The sequence below is a fragment of the Spodoptera frugiperda genome, chromosome 1 (assembly GCF_023101765.2).
Source record: "Spodoptera frugiperda isolate SF20-4 chromosome 1, AGI-APGP_CSIRO_Sfru_2.0, whole genome shotgun sequence".
NCBI lineage: Eukaryota > Metazoa > Arthropoda > Insecta > Lepidoptera > Noctuidae > Spodoptera > Spodoptera frugiperda.
Window position 1 is genome coordinate 7,224,245 of NC_064212.1, and position 23,483 is coordinate 7,247,727.

The following is a 23,483-nucleotide window of genomic DNA, read 5'->3' on the forward strand; positions in this document are numbered from 1 at the left end:
TAGGTAATGTTTATTTCTCATTAACCTGTACAATACCTCTTTAATCCGTGAGGTAATTTTTTGGAAGGCTCTATTCTACAATTTTTTCAATAAATCTGCTTCCCTTTCATTAATACAGTTTGAGATTGACCAATTTATTAGATCGGTGCCTCTTTTTTGAGAATGACTGATATTTAATATAATCAAAGCATTTAGTCTATAAGATTCTCTGTCTACGATCTACGTCTACTAGCTAAAGCAATTTAGTCAGGTCCAACCAAATTGGTTCGTGTGTTAACGCTATACAATTAAATCATTCAATCCGTAGACAAACAGTTCGTTCTCAATTTTTTAGTTTCTTTTCATTACTGTCACAGTCACAGTGGCATTTCATATATTATATCTTGCTTGACTAGTATTAAGTATATAGCGATCTGTGGTTACGCGCTGTCAACGTAGCGGGAATTGAAACATTGAACAGGCATTTCCAAAAATAATAATTTAATCGATGAAAAATTAATTCCCCATAAATCAATTTTCAGCACATAAAATGTTTGAGTGGGCTTATAGTGGTGCAAACAAAGCTGTTCCTAGAAATGTGGGACCTGAATGTGCTTATTTTTTATCCACCAAAAGGCAAATAATAGAAACAATAGTCGTAGTTTCAATTTGTGTATATATTTCGGTAAGTGCGCTACTCTTATTACTTTACCTAAGTAATTAGTATTTACAATAAATATATTAAATGAAATGGGCATGGTTGCGTTTCTTTGCTATATAATTAAATTAGTAGTGTAGTCAATGTGGACTTACTGTACTAATAAAAATTATTATGTATACATATCTAAGAATTTGTTTATAATGTACACAATCGTTACAGATTAAGACATTTCCAAAATTATCTGTACCTCAAGATACAAATTATGTTAAAAGTGATAGAGGTGGCAAAAGGTTATTGGTAATACTTCTGGCTCTGTTATGGGGAATGGAAATTGGTTTTAAATTTGCGTCTCGTACAGTTATATATTTGTTGAATCCTTGTCATGTAACAACATTGATACAAGTAAGTGTTTCTAATTTACTATTATGACATTTCAAAATCGAGGTGTTTTGCTTCAACATTATTAATAAGATTCAGTAATATGACACAACTTATTGTTTAAGCATATAAGTATCGGTTCTCAGAATGTGTACTTTTTAATATCTGAATGTTTGTGGTGCTTTCCCGGTGACACCTATGCAGGCACCAGGTGAAAAGTAATTAATGAGCAGAGTTACTTAACTCAAATTCTTCAAATTCGAGACTACTGAGAACTGTCAGTTATATGCTTTAGAAAAGAAATCATGTCTTACAGCTTTGGGATCTTGAACTATTAAATGTCGTTATATCCAATAATTATTATTATACCATGCATCAGAAAGATTCATATTTGAGAATTACACAATGGAAAAATTCAAGTCAAGTTAATTTTAAGTATAATAATTATACCTAGAATATTTTTACTGATTGAAATTATGTTTCTTAACTTGTAATAAATAGGAAATGTAAACTCTGTTTTAGATATATTTATTGGCTGCACCACCTAGTAAAACTGTAACAGCATTATTTCGCATCCATTTAAATTTATTAAATGGACCTCTGTTAGCATTTTTGTTCCCTGAAACAGCCTCAAGAAAGGTGAGTGTTCTAATTTTTTTCTTTTTTTGACCACAATTGCTATCACTAACTTTTGTGTTCTGTTTATTAGATCTTTGCTGAAGCTGCTCTATACTGGATCCAACATGGCATGATGTTTGTCATACCATATTATCTACTGAGGATTGGTGGTGGGTTATATGAATATCAAATCTATATATTTGAATTATAATATGTTAGTAATTAACACACCTCTTTTCTAGGTCCCTACAACATAGAACCCTTTTGGGATTTCAATTGGTCAATATTCAGTTATTGCCTAAACATGATATATCACTTTATTGTTTTACAACTCATTGCAATTGTAAGTAATTGTTTTATTCTTGGTCTTTGCTATTTCACTTTAGTTTTTTTTTTCATTTGCTGATTCACAAAACATGTATATAATTACACCCCATTTCTAAAAGGCTGCCAAAGCCAACCATCAGCCTGACTTTCGAAATGATATTGAGTATAAACATGCCTTTAGCAATACTTATAGGTCTTTTAGTTGGTCTCAGGACATTTAGTTGACTTTTGCGTTGATGAGCTTTTCAGAACCCGGAGATTAACCCTTTGATCTACTGATTTCATATAACTTTTACTATGTTATATTAAATTGTTATATACTACTCAAAATAAAATAAGGGCCACCATGGTTAATTTTGCACACATTTCAAAATGTTATATTTATAGATTTTTGATATTTCAATAAACATTTCCTGCTGGGGTTTTTTTAACTCAGCCAGACCGTTTTCTTTCTACGATTAGTTGCCTAAGTGAGGTAAATATTGCGCCTTATTATGTATTTCTTCTTTCTCGGTTGCCAAGTCATTCGAGATTTTGCTGGGGTAACGTTTTTGGTTTTGCCAGATCTCTGAATGGGTTAAACAGATTCTTATCATATCTTGTATATAACTTCTTAGGAATCACATTAAATTTGTTCTGCAATAAAAATATCAAAATAATGCATACTTCAAACGTCCTAACACCTTGCAAGGTGGATTCTGTCCAAATAAGAAAGTTGAATAAATACACAAAATTATTGCAGGGAAGATAAGACAATCCGGTACCTATCTAAACCTGATTCATTTTATTAGGATACTAGCTTCTGTCAACGGCTTCGCCCACGTTCCTGGGCTTAAAAAGAGCCTATGTGTTTTTTCCAGACCATAATCCACTACTCTTCCAAATTTCATCCCCATTGGTTTACTTTCACATTTATAATAGCGGTTTAAGCTAATTTCGACCATCGGCCCCACAGTTACAGTGTAAAATCCACTGCGGGTAACCTAACATTCGACCAGCATATTATTTGCGTTTGGTACAGTAACCGTATCTAGGGATCGACATATATCATAGTTCAGTTGGTTTTTTAGTGTACCTATGTATATAGTTTTTCGGGATAAAAAGTATGTTCAATGTACAGAATTAAAGCTTCTGGTTTTATTATATGTATAGATTTCATTATCTGTATAGATATATTTATAATAGATACGCTTGTAGTTAATCTGTAGATCTATAAATAACAATTCATCACAATATCTGTTGCCTAGTACTAATGACAAAACCTGTACCCTTTATTAACGACTTATTTAATTTCCTTTCAGCCTGCTCAAGTAAACTTAAACCACATGCTCTGCCCAGCTATATTAGATCCATTTGATGGACCGTGGTACAGAGTTGCAGCAGTTACCCACCAAGCACTACTGTGTCCTTTACTGTGTAAATTGTTTTGTCTCATTTCCGATTTCTGCCTAACAAAATTCCCGCCTACTAAAGTCAAGCCGCATATGAAGGATTCTCTTATGGATAGCCATGCTGTTCCTGTCACAAACCCAATCGAGCACCATAAGGACTAGTGACAGCTGCATTTGGAACAATATATGGCTGTAATTCGTCTCAGGGTAGGTAAAACTAATAAAAATTGCCTTTTGAGTTGGAGAACAATATTTCATCGCGTCCATTTGGTTTTGGTGGTTAATATATTATTAGTAAGGTAAGGTTTATTAAATAGATGTACGAAACTTTTGCATGAAATTTGTTGGTAACAGGTATACTAAACAATTGATAGCAAGTTTGAATATGTAAACAACCTTTGTTCATTACATGTGTACAAGTATTGAATTTTGGGTCAAAATATCCAAAACTTCGTGTGAGGAGGGTCAATTCACGATAAAACTTGTAACTTTTATTACTATTGGTACTTTATTGGGTACTTATCACTTGTCATAATAATTGCTTTGCATAGTGTTTAGATACACGCAAGTAGAAATGAAATAGATCACTATGCAAACACATTCGTTGTGGTCGCTTTTGATTATCCACAACGAACGGTAAAGTCATATAAGTATGTGGTACTTCATGGTAACCACAAAATTTGTTAGTATCGGTTTCTACAAGTTCTGCGAGGTATTAAAATAAAACAGACCCGCAGCTCATGCTCATGCAAGTATGGGCTTAAGTAGTTGTAAGGCCATATTAGGTACTGTAGTGTTAGTAATCGTGTCGCCTAATTCGCCTATGACGCTAGATAATTCAGAATATTATTTAAGGGATGCGAGTTTCGCTTTGTGGTTACGACTGTGATTTACAAGTGCTGCAATAAAAAAAAAACAACAACCTTTAATTGTTATTGTAACATAGTTAGTAAATATTTGGTATTGTGGTTAGACATTCGTAAATTTTGAGAAGTTATTTCATGTCTGGACTATTGTGTCATTTCTGCCACAAATGAAACACCACGTCTTACTTAAACAACTTATGTAACAAACCATTTTTATTTTTAAAAATATATGCGAAACCGACATAGATATTAATATTATCACCACTAATTTATTTAAGTAATAATTATATAGTCAAATCCAAGACCGCTATTATTAAACGATACTCAAGTGAAGATCTCCTCTCACGTACAGTTCGAATGGGATATAATGCAGCTATGCTTGAGCAGAGCAGAGATCTCCGCTTTCTGTGGGGGGGGGGGATCATCCAATGACTTCTCCCGCCTTTGGTAAGGCAAGCGGAAGTGTCAGACTTACTGACTAATAACAGTCCGTTCCTACTACTGCTCTCTGAGTCGGAGCCCCGGAGAACCCACTAGGTACTCCTTAGCTCCGGTTCGGCCCTACTGGGCCCTAATTGTGGTGGTTGGCTGGCTCTTGAGACGCGCGCGGATCGCGACGCATGGACCTGGTTCTGGTCGAGCAATGAGCAACCTTTGCTCGTCATTCGCAGACCTGAGAGATCTCCGCTTGAGTATCGTTATATAACCCGGCATTAGACACGTACGCAAGTAGGTTTAGTGAATGCGTGTTACGTAAACAATTACCTACAACCAAAGTTATAACTAACACAAATATTTGGCCTAAATACGTACTTGAAGTAATTTGTAAGACTTGGTGCAATGTCGTTTTCCAAGCTAAGTATAAAATATACCCTCTAGTTTCATTGATAGGCAATATTTTATTGTAAGGAAATGAAACCACCTCTGCACCTTACTAATTAATTTAATATTACTAATTACAAAGAACACAATAATTGTTATTACTAATTATAATATATTTACATATACCTAATGACAGTACTCTTACACATAAATGTGATAATACCCTAAAAGTTAATATTTCTACAGACACATACTATAAGTCAAAATACAGAAACTTCTTGCAGTTGCCATTTAAAGTACCGTTTTCGCCAGCGGTAAATTTTGTAATATTATATGTATTTATATTAAACAACAAGATTTCAAAAAGACGGGACAAACCTAGTCCTACTTATGTAATAACTTTCGGGGTCATGTAGGGATTTACTGAAGCCATATTTTACTTAGGTAGTAAATATTACAACTTCGTTTACTGCACAATGTTTCTGACCGTAATGTATCTGTTACCGGTATAACCCGATTTTAGAAAAAAACAGTATTGCCTAGGTTAAACTTTGGGGCCACGGGCGGGGACCCAGTGGCTTCAGGGAAGACGGGCTGCCGTGTAACTTGCTGAGCGAGGCTCAAGGTAGATGCACGTTTACCTAAGGATGTGCCGTAATAGGCGTCGCACCGTGGGTGCTTCGGGTCAAGTCTATTAAAGGACCCGGGGTCCCCACCGGAGTGGTTTTAAAGAAGAAAATCCCACACTCCCTAATCTTTTTCCCCAAAAATACTGGGCGCTTTTTGAAGTCATAAAAAAAGATTAAACTAGCCTAAGAAGCAGAACATAGAAGAAGCCGATATGGTAGGTGAATAGATTAGGTCAATTGAAACCCTGTAGGCAGAAATAGGAGCGCCTATTTCGCCTTGTATAAGGTAGCCTAGCCTAGGCAAAACTAATTTATCCCTAATATCGGTTTTGGCTGGTAACCTGCCGACCGAGAAGATAATACCTGCACATAGTGCACATTTACCTAATTACAGTCACGCAATTTCCATTTATCAGTTATTTCATATAGTATGTATGTATATGTCTACCTAGTATAATATGTATGTATATGCCATGCACATCTATAGTAAACATTCTAAATCTCAGTAAGCTCAGTAATTTGTTACTCGTAGTTTTCTTGGGGTATGATCTATTAAACCACTAAAATAACTTTAGAGTCAATTCAATAAAGCAGAAATCCTGATGTACCTACCTACTTAGTAATGCTAATAAGGTAAACTGATAACCTGATTCAAGTGTGTGTAATATTCAGTTCGAAGTCACTCTATTGTTTGAATAACACTGTTAATTTAGTTGTTCATTTGCACTAAAAACACTAAATTACAACATTACATTAGTAATACATAATGTTCTATTGTATTTTCAAAGTATAACTCTTAAGTTACACGCCCCATGGATACGAGTTCCGATGTAGGTACTTAGCATTGATTTTATAAATAATTTAGATAAGTGCCAGGTATTTGATAAGTATCACGGCTGCTAACGCATATTTAAGCAGGAAGCAGATTAGTTTAGGTTTACCTTTACGTTCTGCCACAACGAATATAGCGTGTCTCTGTGATACGATAACGATACCTAATAAATGATACACCTAGTCATTAATTTATTATTATTATGTCATTCGTCTCATTGAATTAGGAAAAGTGTAGTGCTCGACACGAACCTAGGCAAGATTTGGTCATGGTGAGGATAAGTTCGCGCATGGTGTATTTTTTCATTAATGTCATTATATGATTTTATTGTAACTTTCGTGAGACATACTAAATTAATTATTATGTTATCGGCTTACTCTGCCAGTGTGTCGCGGAATGCTGCTCATGAATATGAGCCTCTAGCATGGCTTGAAACTAGTCGAGTTCCTCGTCAAAACGTTACGTGAGTAAGCCGATAACATAATAATTAATGTCATTATACATATAAGTGTAATCATGTTTTCTTGGAAGAAAGTTAAAGTAAAAATAAGAAACGGTTTTTGTGTTGATAATTAAATAAATTGACAAATAATTAGAAAATGCTCTTACCTACCTACACACTGCGTAAGCTTATCCCCACCACGACAAACCTTAACCGTGGTCCGTGCAGGGTGTTACAACTTTATGAGTAAGTAATTGTATATTTAACCACGTATATTTCTATTAAAGCATTACAATTCTTCACTTTTAATAAGTAGTTGATACATGGGTATAAGATGTCACACTTTAACAGAGCTATGATCTGTATGTTAATAATACATAATATATATACATAGTAATATTTATTATAGTATGTATACTTAGTTCTTTTAGTGTTACTTTACTAAAAATCATACAATTTTGCTTGATTTTGTACTGCAATAATTCACAACAACGAACACAAAAACAGGCCTTTAGAGTCAGAGCTAAAAGAGTCTAGAACACGTCGACACCTCATTACTAACTCAACAAATCGATAGAACCGTGAAGGTTGTGAGAAGGTAATGATGATGGTGGGCTATAACCTACATATAGTGAAGGCGTAGGTATATAAATGTTAGACGTATCGATATGACGTATGTTACGCAAATTAATAATTTTAAATTATATTATGTATTAGGTACTGAAGTCAGAAAATGTCATGACTCAATTAAGTTGTTGCACTTTAAGTGAAATAAAGCTTCTTGAACTATAAATGTATTACGTACACTAACTAATAGTTTACCTATAAAATTGGGGCCAGGAGGTACCTACCTAAAACGATTGCCAGAAACAACACAATTGTTTTTCGTATGTACGTATTCATTTACTGTCTATTTCCTCAAACATTGGGGTAATCCCTCCATACCTAAAGCTTGTGCACCAGCTTAAGAAGTCCATGGACATAAACACGGCTCCTCACTTCTCTGTGGAAGAGGTTTCTGATATCTTGAAAAGATCGTCCTCGGATCGGACTTAGTCATTGTCTGATGGGGAATGAATTTGAATACATGTTTCACATTGTTTTTGATAGCAACTTGGAAAAGTCTCATTTCTAGAACCAACTTACCGAAGAACCTGGCCTTCCTTTTCTTCATCTCTCTCTCCCTTGCTTAGCAATGACTGTAGGTACCTATTTAACAAAATTTTTAATTCCTAACCATGTCAATACTTATTTTCAACATAGCTGGGGGCACTGCGGTGCCCCCAGATTAACTTGGTACCTACTGGTTTAATTAATTAACAAGTGACCATAAGTACAGTGACCTCTTTTAGTTTTATTCAAATTCGATTGTTCTCAATAATAAGTAGGTAGGTATAAGAAGGTCAAAACAATGTGAACGGATAATTGAAAAGAGAAGTGGCGACAAGGGACAGCGCTGTCGGACACCAATGCAGCGTGAACTGCACAGTGACTACATCAATATACAGATATCATGTCCTATAGACAGGAACCTCGTTTTTAGAGCACCTATCTAACTGCTTTTACTTGGTGTAGTCATTTAGGGGTTAACGCTAAATTAGCCCCAAAGCGTGTTCAATAGATCGAGTCAGTATTTCACACCGGCGCATCGCCTGTTATACTAATTCTATTAGGCGCAGTTCCGGCTGCGTTTGTAAGACTGTTCTCATCTGCAAAGGAATCCCCGTACCAATTTCTCCCTCGGGACGGCATCCAGCGGCGAAAGTTAACTACCGCGCTAGACACTTCATTTAATTAGGCCATGGTGCGAGATGACGTGAATTGGGAAGTTGTCTCCTCCCTCTGTGAAACAGCAATACTAGCTAAAACCGCCGGGGTCGCGGGAAGGTTATCATATTATAGACACTAAGGTTCCGTTTCGGAGCATATGTTGGGACGGGATGATTTAGTCACCCGCCTCAGAGCGGGTGGAGTCATTTGATGACTTTCCACACACCCCAAAAAAAGAGGCGGCATAATCTGTATTTGCACATACCTAATCGGTTCTACTAATAATACAAGTTTCTATACACCATTCCCACCTACATAACTACCACATTTTTCGGTTTCGAAGCCAGCACGCCATATTTTGAAGAAAAAATAGGGATATAAATAAGTAGTTTTTTTAACTACAGTTAGTATAAACTGCAAACTGTTCATGGAACTACAAGTTATTATAAACAACAACAGTACTACAGTTTTAGATTCGCTGCCCTGTCAATAAAGCCCACTTAGTGAGGTAGAATAAAATTTGAATCTCATACCATAGATGGTTTTTAAATTAAAAATGCCACTCGCGTATTTTCAGAAGTCATAATCTCACCGGGATTTTGGTCTTACTTAGTGCTAATTAAATTCATATTATGTACTGCAATAATGTAATGTATTGTTATTTAATATTTTTGAAGATCTGAACCTTTTAATTTTTTAGTACTACGGGTCTTAATATTTCACCTACAGTATCATTGTTAAATTATTACTGTTTTAATATTTGTTAATCGTTTAATATAAGTAATAATATACCTAGTATAGAATTGTACCTAAGAACCTTAACCAGACTTGATTTTTCCTTCCGTTAGGTACCAACCTTAGTATATAGGGTGACTGGTAATTAATGAAGGATATTTAAACACGCGATTGTACGCATGATTACAAACGACTTTCCCAAAGAACCTTTTTTGCATAAGTACTCATTAGTTTTATTTTTATTACAATAACAAAACAAAATTTTGCGCGCACGTGCTTTCTTGACGTCATGATCAGCTGTTAACAGCTAGGCGTTATCGCAAGACCAGTAGGTATTTTGAAACAACGCACGCGTGCTAATGAAGTCGAATTTGCCCCCTATTCCAAAAAAACTGTGCAGCTCCATCATGGACATTCATGTCGTGTTGTGTTGTACAAATTACAATACTTATATAAAATAATAAAGGGTTTTTGTCTTAATTTTACTCAGAAGGACCGTACTTACGCAACTTAACAGGCCGTTTTAGTTAAAATAGGAACAAAATACCATAATATAATGATGGGTGGGTACTGTTACTGGTACCTACTACCTTACGTCAATAGTGCACTTGTGTAATAAATTGTATACCTCACTATTTTGTTCAAGTTCCAACACTGTGTATGTATATTATTAATTGTTAGTAAAATAAAAAAATGATATTCTTTTATAATTTGTAATTCCACAATTCGTTGTAGGCATCACTTTTATACTACCGATTTTATTATTTTGTCACTATGTATAATCCAATAAATATTATTGTTTTGTATCTCCCCAATATTATGTACAATAGATTTGTCTATATTCCTTACTCACGTCGTATATAACGCTAGTTTACTATTAAACCAACCTACCTACAAGAGGCACATGAGCCAAAGCGTATTTAAACGTTTTTTGCTTTATGATGAGCTGTGATACCTAAGTCTTGCTGGAGGTTTATAAATAAGTATAAAATGCTACATAATAATTATTAAGTATAATAATGTAGTGTTTTTGTAGTAATTCACAAAGTACACACTTAATTAGGATATTACTATTTTGTCGCTAGTTACAATAATGTCGAGTTGATTTGCTGAAATTGCAAAATAACACGATGGACACAACAGTTACCTGCACGTCTCTAGTAACAGCATGTACTAGGTACCTATATGTATATGATTACAAAGTTATTAACATAGCTACTAATATCCAAGTTTTAACCATCGTTCTATAGACTGTTAATGAACTTAGTTGTGTATCTGTCACCGGAAAGTAACAAAAACCGAAAGTTCATAAATTTCCTAAGAAAATTATTAATTTAGGTACGTGGGATTATAAACGATAAACAAGATATAAATTGTATTATTTTACGCAGTTTATAATTTTTCGTTTTCAATTTACGTAAATAAATAGGTACAATCATATTTCTGCACATCGGTTGCAATTAAAGTGGCTGCCCATACGCTTGCGCAAGCAGCAAAGGACAGCATTAAACGCTTTATTTTCCCTTCTCAACTCTCCTTCTTCACCTGCCTACCTAGCTTGTAGCTTCATACTTCTAATAAACCGGTTACTTCAATCATTCAATTTCACCCCACTGATTATCTTCATTCCTCCTTTTTCGTTAAGTCTTTCTCTCTGTGGAATGCGCTTCTCAAGGATACCCGTCTATGTATTGTATTTATTTATCTAAATATGTACAGTATTTGTATCTTATTGTATGTTCCCATATCTTCTTACTCTTATGTATCGACTATAATAGTTATGTCTCTATTACTATCCATTATCACCTCTGTTCTTTACATTATGCTTTCTATTCGCTAACTTTGCACCCACCTCTTCTTCGTTCTGCACCACCCAATGGTTGACTTTCAGAGAATGCCCATGGCATTAAGTTCGCCAATTATACAGTGTTTATGCAATAAAGTTTTAAATAAATAAACTTGGGTACCTACTTCATGTTATTTTCCGGTGACATGTCCATATAAAATTGTGCAATAAAGTCGCCTGTAATTATGAATTTAAGATGTATTGCTAAATTAAAACAATAAAATATAAATAAATAACAAAAGTGTTTTATTGCTATAACAGAAACATACATAATTTATTAAGTTATACTAAAAGTAGTGAAATACATTAGTTTAAAACGACAGTATAATGTAAATTCATATTAAATTACACAAATCAAGTTGCATTAAGTAATCAATTAAATTATTTATCTGTTGTATATTTATAAAAGTATAACATTGTGTATACAACAAATTAATAGTAAATAATTGAGTTATACATTATTTACTTGCCCAGAAGGTAATATTGCTCTGTGCAACAAAGATTAAGAATATTAAATATAAATAAATGTTTCTAATAGCATTAAAGGGTTTTAAATAAAATGCTAACAACACAAGTAATAAAATAATCTAGTTATATTATGTTTATGTACATAACATCTGCATAATAAGTTGCTTTGGAATGTGGATCATTCATGGCAACAAACAAGCGCAATTGTATAGTTTAAGTTTGCGGTAGAACAGGGTTAATAAATAAATGTTCTCAACTCCACTAAAAGAAAACAGCATTGACGAAGAGGAGCGTAATTGTTTAAAAATATCGGGAAAACAGACTGGATAACACTAGCGCCGATAGAGGAAGTACGCAGAGCAGAGGACGCATGTCACGCAACAGGCGCAAGATGGTGCGAATAGGCAAAGAAGTTCCGCTCTAGCTCTACCCCACTCCGCTTCAGTGGCAAGTCTTTTCACAGGTCAGCCCCGCTCGTCACAGTTACAACTTTACTACGTTTTAGTGGCACCGCACCCTAAAGGTAGGTATAATATGGATGGAATGCATATAGAAGACCTTTTTGTGTAAGTATCGTGAGACAAACATTACTTGTAAAGATATAGAAAAGCTCTACCAATTTCAAGTCACAACAGGACTCATGAGAACCTACTCTGCCTAAGTAGATAACAATCAATAAGTGTAAAATAGTATAAAAAAGGACAATATAAAACATGTATCTATTATTGTTTTGTTGAAATTAGAAAATAACAGGTGTATGTTTATTTATGTACCCATTTAGTAGTATCTACTATATAGACAAATGGAATTCATGAAAAGCATCATTGCTGGGTATTCATACGAAATATCAGTTACTTAATTAAAATACCTACCTATAAGCAGTGTAAATCTTCGACGGACTTAAATAAAATGATATTTTAACAAATAAAATCAAACATTTAATTTTAAAAGGCATTATTAAGACATTTAAAATTATTCAACATCAAAATTTGTCTACAATCACAGACAGCCAAGCAAGAAGCAACTTTAATGATTAACTGACACCATACAATTGTTAACGAGTTTCAGATTTGCCAGTACATATGTGAGATTTGAACTCTAGTCAATAAATTATATTTGATTTGATAGATAAGTTTACCTATATGCCTACATCACGGCACAGTGTTAAGTTTCATCAGTTTCGAAATTACTTATCATTTTCAAGGATAATTCAGATTATACATATACATATAACATAAACATGGCAATAAATAAGTGGGGTAACGGCGCCAATAAATGAATTTGTTATCTAACACAGCGAAATAATTAACTAATTGCAGTAGGTGCCCTTTATAAGTAGGTTTAACTCATTAAATTTATTGATTTAGAAACACGATAATTAACGTTATTATCTTTAGCGTGTTTTTGTGACAAGGCCGACGCCTAGATCGACTTGCCTAATATTTCTTATGTTTGTGTGTACCTAACGACTAGCATAAAAAAAAAATTAGACCTATTCATCTGGAATTATTTATTGCACAAATACTTTCATGAACTCAAACGTGTTAATTAGGTAATTAGTGCCTATTTTGAAATGGATTATACTTGCAACCTTCCAGTGGTCCCACCACATAATCTGGGTTCAGTTAAATATTATTTTGTGATGCTCGCGAAATCGCGATCGTGTCACGAACAGAGCGCGTGTATTTTCATAATATTGTAACGCGTCCGAGCTCATCCGCCATATTGCCTATTAACCACACAAAAAGCAGCGAAAAGCCGAAAACCGTATCCTTGACGAGCGGAATGGAGATTTATTTTAATCAACTAATAGAAAATTGTGTTATTCACAACTTCTCTACCATCAGCTTCAATAGTCACACTGAGTGGTCAACCAAAAGCTGATGGTGAGTGTTAAAAACGAAAGAAAGAACAAGAGAAAGAAAGACGAAAGAACAGGTGTGGAGATGTGTATTAATTATTTAACGTTTAAATATTTAATACACATCTCCACGCCAGTTCTTTCGTCTCCGCTTTGGTGGAGTCCAGACCTAACAAATGACAGAAATAAAAATTTAAAGAGTGTCTCCATTGGAAGGCTAAGTTAAGTTATTATAACGTCTACACTATTATAAGTCTACTAATATAAGTTTTATATTTGTTAATACTAACAATTAGCCTAATGAAATAATGATTTTATATTTTACCTTTAATTTGTCAATTCTCCAAGCATATATGTCATAGCATCTTAATATTATATTTTCGCACACTGCATTACAAACTTAATTTTCAAAAGAAATAATTAAACTGATGAGGTATAATGTACACTGAAATAATTCAAAGTTTCATTTCATAATTGTCTAAGTTTACATCTGATCTATCTGAATAATAGGTAAGACGGGTAATTCATTAATTAATGATATAAATGTGTACAGAATAGCATAACATTTAAACAAGGGACATAGATAATATAGTCAAACAAATTCATTAGATATTTTCTTTAGAACCTGTTGTTTAATATTGAAGGCCTGTTTTTCATTGTTATATTATGAAATGTGTTTACTAGCATCTAGTAAACATGTTTCAAATATTATCCCTTTGTTAACTGTAAACACCATACAAAGGGCAAGTAATAATATTATAAGCTTCTTAATAATTCTACCAATATCTATTAGTATAACCCAGTTGTTCAATTCAATATTAAAAAATAAAAGTTGTCGCATCATGACTCCAAAGTAGTTATTTAGATTTACACACCATAAGTTAATATTATTTTGTTTAGCTTGTGACAAATAATATATCATACAATACTCACCAGCGCTCAAGTGTTTACAATATTTTCATTAAATAATATTATTATGTATTAGCCTTGGAATAATATTATATTTTATCACATTATTGCATTTTGACTAGAAACTGTTTATTTTCTAGATAAACTCTTACTATCAGCCATCTAAAGGTGGACCCAAATATATCATTGATACTTCTGTATTGCCATAGACTGCTGAAACTGTCGGGTATAACTTCTTGTTAGGAAGGCCTGTAAGTAAATAAATTGTTTTAATTAGTTCTTGTTTTAGAGACAGAACAAATTTACATTGCAATAAAGTAAGACTAAAATACACTTTACCTCGAAATGCAACTCCTAAAAATTCATAATTTCTTTCAAATGATAAGGTATTATCTTCACAGTCTAAAATAACTCTTATTCGCTCACCAACCTGGAATGCAAAATATTAACCTTTGTAAAATAGTAAATTTTTGGACATCATTATTATTTTAAATCTAACCATATAATAACACTGTAGAAGTGTTAACTGTGTACATAGTAGGGGCTGTTACTAGATAGAAACTGAAACTAAAAGTGTTTAAAAAATGTTTGCTGGTCTGTATGTTCAAGCATCACACAAATTACTTTTCATAATACTTTATATTAGTATTTAGTTCATTTTTTCTTTTTTTAATATCCTGGGCACTTTTTACCCTGAAAAAGTATATACACTAAAAGCCATTGTCTAACAGTGGTTACTTATAAGCTGTTGATAATATTTTAATCTACATCAGTATCTACACCAGTAAATAATACACATTTTTAAAAGTAGTCAATAAACATAAACTGTACAGTGCCTAAATAGAATTAAATACTAATTTTATAAATAATATCATAATTTTTTTTACTGCCAGAAATGTTATAGGTATCTTCACTTTCCTATTTAAAACTACATTAGATTTTCACAATCACGAGAAATAAAGAATATTAACAACAATCTTACAATTTCATATTTGGTAACTTAATAATTTACTTTAAATGAAATGAGTGCCCACTCATTAAAATTGTATTGATTAGGTATGGTAAATAAAATAAAATTTCTTCAATTAGGCATGTATAACTTTAATGGATTAGCCTTACCTGGTATTTAGGACAGTTATTCAGCAGAGGATAATGTCCTTGAGTATCACCATTATGTAACAAATGATTATCAACTAAGTTCCAACCCCAACTTTGTTCATCAGATCCCAACAGTCCCACATATCCATGGCATTCCAAAGGTGCATCTTTGGTTGATATACCTACTACAGCTACAGTACCTAAAGGACCTTCCCATATCACCTCCCAAGCATGCCTTCCATGATAAAAACCAATTTTCCCTCTACAAGCATCAGTACTTTGTGCTACAGGGTTTCTGCAATATTTAATTATTTATTAGTGATAGTTATGAAATAAGACTAATATTAAAGAATTTATATTTATTTAAAAAAAAACAAAGAAAATACACACCTGTGCAATGTAAATCCATTTGCTTTGACATATATATTTCGAGAACAGTCATGAGGATTCCAAGCATGAAAATATGCTCTCAATTTAGATTTGTAGGTGGTAACAGTGGAGAGTAAATCAGACTTCAGTACTTCTTCTGCTAATCTTTTAACACAGTGTAGTCGCCAAACATCATTATTTTCGTCATTAAGAATTCTATACCAAGTTTTACAAACCAAAGCACAGTTACGGAGATCTTTTAAGCGAAGGTATGAGAAAATATTTTCTAAAATATTGTCAGTATTGACGACGACTGCAACTGCATAGTCGTCATAGAAATCCAATTCATTCATTATTAACATTTAGAAATATAATTGCAGGACAGCGTATTCTATGAAAGTACAATATATTGTAACGCAATAACTATTTTACACATATATTTTATTATAATCAAACTTTAGGCGTTTGCGTTTGCGCTAGCTCATAAATCACAAAAATATAAACATGTTAGCACAGCAGTCAGAGACACACTGTCAAGTGTCAAGTGTCAAAAAGTAAAGTTCAAACAAAAATAGATTATACAATATAGAGTCTAGATACATACTAAAGACAAGACTGCTGACTGCTGAGAAACTTAAAAAGTTACCATTCATCTTTGCTAGTCTGCCTGCCAGTTAGACTGCTATGCATCGATTTTTTTTTTTTTTTTATATTAACTATAGGTTCACGCTTGACCACTATCTCACCTGATGGGAAGCGACGATGCGGTCGACGATGGAGCGCGCTTACCTAGAAGTAACCTATTCACTCTTGATTTAAATATTCCAGGGTTATCGATACGAGTTCCGCGTTGCTCTATGCGGCTATGTATCTAAAACTCCGAATAATAATAATGTAGACCTTCTCTTCTAAAGTAGGGTAACCAATTTTGGCAATATTGCTTTCAGATGCTTTCAGTGGACTTTTTATAAAAATATTTCTGATTAGTTACATAGTTCCTCAAACATTCTTTTCATGAATAAATCTTCGACAGACTGTAAATTGTACGAAGACTGTGGACGACGGTGATGCTAGGGTCTGTTTTCCATAATTTCCATAAATAAAACTCTGTAAGTAATTGATTTATTTACCTATAACTTCGCGACTCAGAAAAAAAACAAACGTACATAGTTTGCCAGGCCAGGGCCAGTGACACTGACAGCGTTACTCGGTTGTGTCAATGTCAATTCAATCAATGCAGTTTATTTTGTGATTATTGTTATGAATTGATTTCTATCCTATAATATCCTGTCGTATACTAATTTATTATCTATCAATAACTAACCTGTTATTGAATTACAGGAAACATTCATAATAACAGTTTTGGATTAAAGTCTCATACTATTTGATATCAATTACATTAGGTAAGTATTGCTTTTAATTAACAATACTCTTTATAAGTTTAGTACAATACATACGATTTCACGAATAGTAACGAAAATAATAGGCCAGATACAGCAGAATCTCTATCCATATATTTTATTTTACAGTTCGGGGACATAATCAACCAATTCAATACAAAATGCCGGCAATTGATTCAACTTTGAGTGATGAGGATTACATTATTGCCAAAGCAAAAGACGCTCAGAAGTATAATATTCACTCGGCAAAAGCATGGATGTTAACCGCGAAAACATTATTTCCTGCAAACTTTAAAATTCAATTTGAAGCTTACTTGATGGAAAAGCAGTCTGGAAATGTCCAAGAAGCAGCTGAATGTTTTAGTTCTTTGATGAAATCGAGGCAAAATCTTCCTTCTTTATTACCTGAAATATCAGCGATTGCTAATGCTCTAAGATCTTCGGAAGGAAGCTTTCTAAGTCAAATGTTTGATAATATTTGTCCAGATATCCAATTGACTATACTAAAGACAAGTGTTGAAAATAGTGATGATACAATGGAACATTGTCGATTACTAGTTTTACTGTTAAAAAAGTTTCCTCAGCTTGGTGTTGATAGTTTAGTGAAGACATTAATTAGTGCTGAGAAATTCTTTTATGACAACCGCTATGCTAGACTTTTAGTAGTAGAAACATTGCCTCTTCTTAGTTCCTTAGAATCGCCAAGGTTGTTACAACGTTTGGTAATAAAAGCTATAGATTTTTATAACTCCTATGTGTATGATGAAAATGAACATGATATTACAGATCCATGGCAAAGACTCTTTGGTGTCTTAGATTTGATGGGGAGGCAATTAGGCTGGGATTCATTTTTCGTTAATTATAGCAATAGTTTAAATAAAGAAACATATTTTCAAAAATTATTGACATTGAGGAACAGTGAAGACTGTCGTCAACTACTGTACTGTGGAACAACTTTCTTTTTGAGATCACTCTATGAACATAAATCTTTAAAAGGAAACCATATTCTTGTAGAGGCCCTATCAGATCCTGAAGTTGCCCCATCTAAAAGAAGGAAAGGTGATTTGGAAGTTACTGGTATATCATCACATCAATTCCAAGCCGCTGCAAATTGTTGGGAGTTGCTCCACAGTAATGATCTGATTTCAAGAGAATTCACAAAACTGGCAAATCAATTACAAACTAAGCCATGGTCTGAAGGCTTTGCTGATGAATTTGCTTTATACAGAGGAAAGTATGAAGAGGCTATGCCTCCAACAACCATAACAAATTTGACAGCATGTATAGTAAGAGTGTCTATAAATTATTTCCAAAAAAATTATACTGCCTGTATTGAAAATATATTGGCTGCTTTGCCCCAGTTACCAAATGTAGAAGGCATTTTAGAACCCGAATTGATTGTAGGGGGAAAACACAGACATCTGCATTTCCTGCCTCTTACTAAAGTTGCCATTATGCATTATTTTTGTACATTGCTTATTAGAATTCTGTTAAGCACTGGTAATACTACTGATATAGCATATGGCCACATGCTTGTACTAATGCAACTTGGGTGGCCACAGGAAGAAGCCATATTTATCCATATACTTGATGTCATAAGACAAAAAGGTGTGTTTCATTATCATCTTTTCACATCCTATATAATTCATATAGATATACTAGAAGAACTGAGTTTTATATGGAATGAACAAGGGAACAATATTGTGCTTGATATTCTACCAAATTCTCAACAACATTTGGGACAAAGAAGAATAGGAACCAGAGGAGCTGATAAAGGCGTAAAAGAAGATTTTAAACAAGCTATGAAAGCACAAGTTGCTAGGAGTAATGAGTCTGTGCTAAATCTAATGATACATTTTATTACATCTGAAAGAGCCTTTTTCCTACAATTAGGATAACATTCTGATAGACATTACTTAATCCATTTGTATTCTGAAATGTGTGCAGTTTATAGGGAACTAAAATCAAACACATTTTTAAATAATAAAGATTTAATAATGACAAAATCAATAAAATGTTTAATTAGTTATAATAGCATGTTAAGGATATAATTTTTAAGTTTAATTACTATCAACTTAAGTGCTCTAAATGCTTCAGAAATGGGTTATGTGTACTTAATAAAAATATAAAAGTATAATCTGTCTTCATTTTAACTTATGTTTATTTTTTTATGAACTACCCTCATAGGAACCTACAGCAAGTAGAAGATTGCGTCGTGTGAAATGTAGACCTTTAATAGGCGAATTTTTCGTGGCAAATGAACGCAACAAATATTTGTCCTCCTTTTGCACAGCATTGTTAGTACTGACTTCTTCACCATTTGCTTCTTCTGTGATAGCATTGAAATCCCATAATTTTATGCTACAATCCAAAGACCCTAAAACAAAAAATAATTAATTAATGAGTGTAATTTGCAAAGTTACAATTTCATACTTGTATTATCTTAAAATTTTGTTGGGTGCATAAACACAATATACAATATAATAATTAATTACCTGATGACAAAATGGTTCCATCACGACTAAAGGCTAATGCATGGATAGGAGCAGTGTGTAATGGTGGCAATATGGCACCAGGTGTACCAGTAGAAATATCCCATACTATGAGTTCACCATTACCGCCTGACGCGAGCCATCGCCCGCAAACAGAAAATGCTAAGGTAAATATTGTAGACTGAAAATAAAATAATATTCACAATCATATATACATTTTTGAAGAAATGGTAATGATTTCATCATTATTTAAAAAATAAATAATAATAATACCTTATGGCCTGTCATAATTCGAACTTGTGTTCCTGTTAAACAATCCCAGAGGCGCACTGTTCTGTCACTAGAACCAGTAGCCACATAATTGGAATTTGGATGAAACTGGACACACTGAAATATAAAAAAAGGTCTCTGAAATATGTTCTAGTAGGTTAATACAAGTTAAATTTTATTTAGTTTTGTAGTGCAAACATACGTCAACATCCGATAAATGTCCCGAAAAGATTCGTAGAGGTTGATGGTGATCAGTTGCCCACAGCCGCGCAGTGCGGTCATGTCCCGAGGTTACAAAGTAGTGGCCGTGTGGAGACCAGCGAACATCCCAAACTGGCCACACATGTCCTCTGTATACCACCAAACAAGTCCAGCATTGGAGGGACCACAATCTCACTGCAACAAGGAACTTTAAATCTTAAGGCTCAGGCTAATTTTACGTAATTACAATATACTTATATTGTAGAAAACAAAATATCTTACCAGTGGAGTCTTCAGAAGCTGACAGCAGCATTGTTTTAAAAGGATCAAAAGCTACTTTGTATACAGGTCCGGAGTGTCCATACAGAGACCTACATGTGTCTCTATCCCTCTCTTCCATCATTCTTACAAGTACATCACCTAAAAATATATAGCATTTTATTACAATTTTATAATATCAATTATTCGATAATGTTATTCCATGGTCGTACAACCTATTTTGTTTTGTAACTGTGGTGCCTAGTAACAATTGGCGAATGAAAAAGTGCCGCCAGGGCTTTCGTCTCAAAAAATAGCTTTTTTGCTGTATGTAAGACATATAGAAAATTAATTGATATATCTAATTTATTTGGTGGCTTATTATGTCCTATGTGTATAGAGGTTTTCCTTAAGACATCCTTCTACAAGTTTTGTAAAAAATGTAATGCTGATTGCTTGACTTGTCATACAACCACAGTATCTTAATGAAATAGGGATTTAACTCCATACCTGCTTCCCTGTCAATGTCAAGTAACTTTTCTGCAGACTTCATTCCACGCAATTTGACTGGAGTCAATGTCCACACCTAGAGCAAAATGCCCTTATCAATAATTTGGAAAATGTGAAACATTATGACAATTTTTAATGATTATTAATTAATAATTACTATGTAACAAACTCCACAGGTGTATATTAGGTGAGATTAATTACTTTGAAGGAGTTCAGTTTTAAGTTCTGTGTAATAATATTATTACATTATTGGTCCCTTCATACCTTAATACAGGAGTTACTGAAGCCTACAGCCAGTAATGTGGATCCGTCACAAATGTCAGTACAAATTGCAGTATGACCACTATTAAGTAGTGTGTAGAAACAAATTGATGGTAAAGTTTCTGGTCCCAGTTGAATGCGCTTTGAGGCTTCCCTTATAGCTTTCCCTTTTTCGATCTTGTCTGTTTCTTTTCTGAAAAAAAAAGCCAAATCATGTTGACAAAGATCATTATAGTTGCAAGGCAAAATTTCTACTGCTCAACAAAGGTCATGAATGTTAGATGCTTACAGTTCTGGCAATGGAATTCTATCATTAGGGGGAGCATTCGGATCAGATTTAGGCTTTTTCATAAATATATTTTCCTTTTTTGCCTTTTTCTTTTTTGGCTTATCAGGTGTTTCTTCTGCTTCTTCTTCGTCTTCTACGGGTGCTGGAAGGACTTGAATGTCAGGTTCTTTTAATAGGCCATAGTAAACCTTTGTGCGATTTTCTGTAAAAAAATGAAAATTGTGTTTATAAAAGGTTCTTAAAAAACTTATTTCATTTGATATTGTCAACTAAAGAATACCATTTCTAGTTGCTTCACCAAGGAGTCCACCAGTAGTAGAACGTACTTGAGCTTGTGTCCTGCCAGGACCATCATGTACTTCTACCTGAATGTGGTTGTTAATGATGTTGATTATTACAGTTGAGCTCTTCTGCTCTTGCAGAAAACGTTTGAGCTGTGATGATGCATCTCTAGATAGTTGTACCACAAACTTGTTTGTGCTGAAATATAAAAAAGTAGATGAATTTTAATATATTCTTAAAAGAAGGACTTCAGAAAACATAATTGACAATGTCCTTATATTCAAAACTTACCTGTAAATTTCAGCCAATTCATTCCCCTTGATTTGATCCTTGTGTTTAACAATGGCTAGCCGCTTTAAATCGTCTTGGTAATAATCTTCTTGCTCCACTCCAAATTTTTCCAAAAAATTTGCAGCATGTTCATTATGATCATATAATATTAGTGCCAGATACATATGAACAAACACTGGATACAAAAGTGTCGACAATTCATGCTATAAATAAAATAATATTTGCTTCAATTTAAATCTCTGGGCCACCACAACAATAAGATGATGAATAATAAAATACATTAAAGGAAATCATGATTGTGGAAAGCTTTCGGTCATTTATAACCGTATAGAAACGTATAAAAGTAAATTGTCAAAGAATATCTAGGAAGCAGGTAACCTAAATATTAAGTATTTTATCTATTTTAATGTAAGCAAAAACTAAGGCCTTTTCACATAATTTCTCTTCTTACCTTGTAAATATCCAGTGAATTCTCAATGAATTTCTTTAAGTTATCGTAGGCAAACTCATAGCTATAAGGATCACTCTCAGTATGATGCGAAGTAAGAATACTCGCTAACTCTACTTCTGGAAGGTCTAAATTTTCAAATTCTACATCACCTAAACTTGCTTCTTTCCTTAAAATATCTTCCGTACCCTAAAACATTAAAAGTAATACATGAAATACCACTCATCAATAGATATATTTAAAAAAATAATATCATCAATAGATATTCACAATAAATAATATAGATCAAAAGAAATTTACCTTTAGATTATATTTTCTTAGAAGCTGTAGAACAGCCAAAAGAGGCGTATTTTTTTCTGCCATTATACGAATAATTGACGTAACTTTCAGATGTTTATTGGTATTTCATTTATTGTTTTCAATTTCATGTACACCTATACAGTGCCATGTTTTTATTAATGAATGACACAAATACTACAGTTACAGTAGAAGTAGCAACTCCAAGACAATGAACGAATGAGTGAACTAATCAACCATAGACTAGAATTATTATAACTAGTGACAACTAGTCACCTGTTTTAGTTTCTACTACAGGTCTTTTAAGCCTTTGAAATTAATCCCGCTAAATTTAAAATTTCAATTATATTCGAACTCTTAAGTTATTTTGTATTTTTCCAGTCGTGTCAGAAAGCACTAAACCACGTAATTATCGAAGAATGAACTTCTAAACTGGAGTTATAGTTAATTTTATATAACGTTTCCCGATCAATTTCTATCATG

At 33.4% G+C, this 23,483-nt stretch overlaps 4 protein-coding genes across 4 annotated transcripts; 2 read left to right on the forward strand and 2 right to left on the reverse strand.

Annotated features, from left to right (window-relative positions):
* The first annotated feature begins 345 nt into the window (after positions 1-345).
* On the forward strand, positions 346-11,537 carry LOC118273016 (transmembrane protein 164). Its single transcript, XM_035589754.2, has 6 exons — positions 346-664; positions 860-1,042; positions 1,541-1,657; positions 1,728-1,806; positions 1,879-1,979; positions 3,265-11,537. Exons 1-6 carry the CDS (start codon positions 530-532, stop codon positions 3,514-3,516), a joined length of 867 nt encoding a protein of 288 aa, XP_035445647.1. The 5' UTR covers positions 346-529; the 3' UTR covers positions 3,517-11,537.
* LOC118273017 (F-box/SPRY domain-containing protein 1) lies at positions 11,520-16,665 on the reverse strand. Its single transcript, XM_035589755.2, has 4 exons — positions 16,023-16,665; positions 15,654-15,927; positions 14,874-14,964; positions 11,520-14,783 (listed from the first exon to the last, which is right to left on the reverse strand). Exons 1-4 carry the CDS (start codon positions 16,361-16,363, stop codon positions 14,689-14,691), a joined length of 801 nt encoding a protein of 266 aa, XP_035445648.1. The 5' UTR covers positions 16,364-16,665; the 3' UTR covers positions 11,520-14,688.
* A 530-nt stretch (positions 16,666-17,195) lies between these two features.
* On the forward strand, positions 17,196-19,554 carry LOC118273298 (integrator complex subunit 10). The gene is made up of 2 exons (XM_035590196.2): positions 17,196-17,404; positions 17,531-19,554. Exon 2 carries the CDS (start codon positions 17,563-17,565, stop codon positions 19,297-19,299), a length of 1,737 nt encoding a protein of 578 aa, XP_035446089.2. The 5' UTR covers positions 17,196-17,404; positions 17,531-17,562; the 3' UTR covers positions 19,300-19,554.
* LOC118273297 (transcription initiation factor TFIID subunit 5) lies at positions 19,375-23,216 on the reverse strand. Its single transcript, XM_035590195.2, has 12 exons — positions 23,004-23,216; positions 22,707-22,892; positions 22,256-22,458; positions 21,963-22,162; positions 21,683-21,884; positions 21,397-21,586; positions 21,133-21,208; positions 20,647-20,784; positions 20,366-20,559; positions 20,167-20,280; positions 19,897-20,074; positions 19,375-19,778 (listed from the first exon to the last, which is right to left on the reverse strand). The coding sequence occupies exons 1-12, from the start codon at positions 23,064-23,066 to the stop codon at positions 19,570-19,572; spliced, it is 1,953 nt and encodes a 650-aa protein (XP_035446088.1). The 5' UTR covers positions 23,067-23,216; the 3' UTR covers positions 19,375-19,569.
* Between the last annotated feature and the right edge of the window lie 267 nt (positions 23,217-23,483).

What these genes read in the sequence shown, in the direction of transcription:
- LOC118273017 (XM_035589755.2), bottom strand. Translation starts at nt 16,363, where the DNA reads ATGTTAATAATGAATGAATTGGATTTCTATGACGACTATGCAGTTGCA. An exon ending in AATGGATTTACATTGCACAG is followed by an intron (nt 15,928 to 16,022) that starts GTGTGTATTTTC and finishes TAAATATTGCAG; the next exon opens with AAACCCTGTAGCACAAAGTA. An exon ending in ATAACTGTCCTAAATACCAG is followed by an intron (nt 14,965 to 15,653) that starts GTAAGGCTAATC and finishes TTTGCATTCCAG; the next exon opens with GTTGGTGAGCGAATAAGAGT.
- LOC118273298 (XM_035590196.2), top strand. Translation starts at nt 17,563, where the DNA reads ATGCCGGCAATTGATTCAACTTTGAGTGATGAGGATTACATTATTGCC.
- LOC118273016 (XM_035589754.2), top strand. Translation starts at nt 530, where the DNA reads ATGTTTGAGTGGGCTTATAGTGGTGCAAACAAAGCTGTTCCTAGAAAT. An exon ending in CTGAAACAGCCTCAAGAAAG is followed by an intron (nt 1,658 to 1,727) that starts GTGAGTGTTCTA and finishes TCTGTTTATTAG; the next exon opens with ATCTTTGCTGAAGCTGCTCT. An exon ending in TTTTACAACTCATTGCAATT is followed by an intron (nt 1,980 to 3,264) that starts GTAAGTAATTGT and finishes ATTTCCTTTCAG; the next exon opens with CCTGCTCAAGTAAACTTAAA.
- LOC118273297 (XM_035590195.2), bottom strand. Translation starts at nt 23,066, where the DNA reads ATGGCAGAAAAAAATACGCCTCTTTTGGCTGTTCTACAGCTTCTAAGA. An exon ending in TAAGAAAATATAATCTAAAG is followed by an intron (nt 22,893 to 23,003) that starts GTAAATTTCTTT and finishes TTAATGTTTTAG; the next exon opens with GGTACGGAAGATATTTTAAG. An exon ending in TGACATTGACAGGGAAGCAG is followed by an intron (nt 20,785 to 21,132) that starts GTATGGAGTTAA and finishes ATATATTTTTAG; the next exon opens with GTGATGTACTTGTAAGAATG.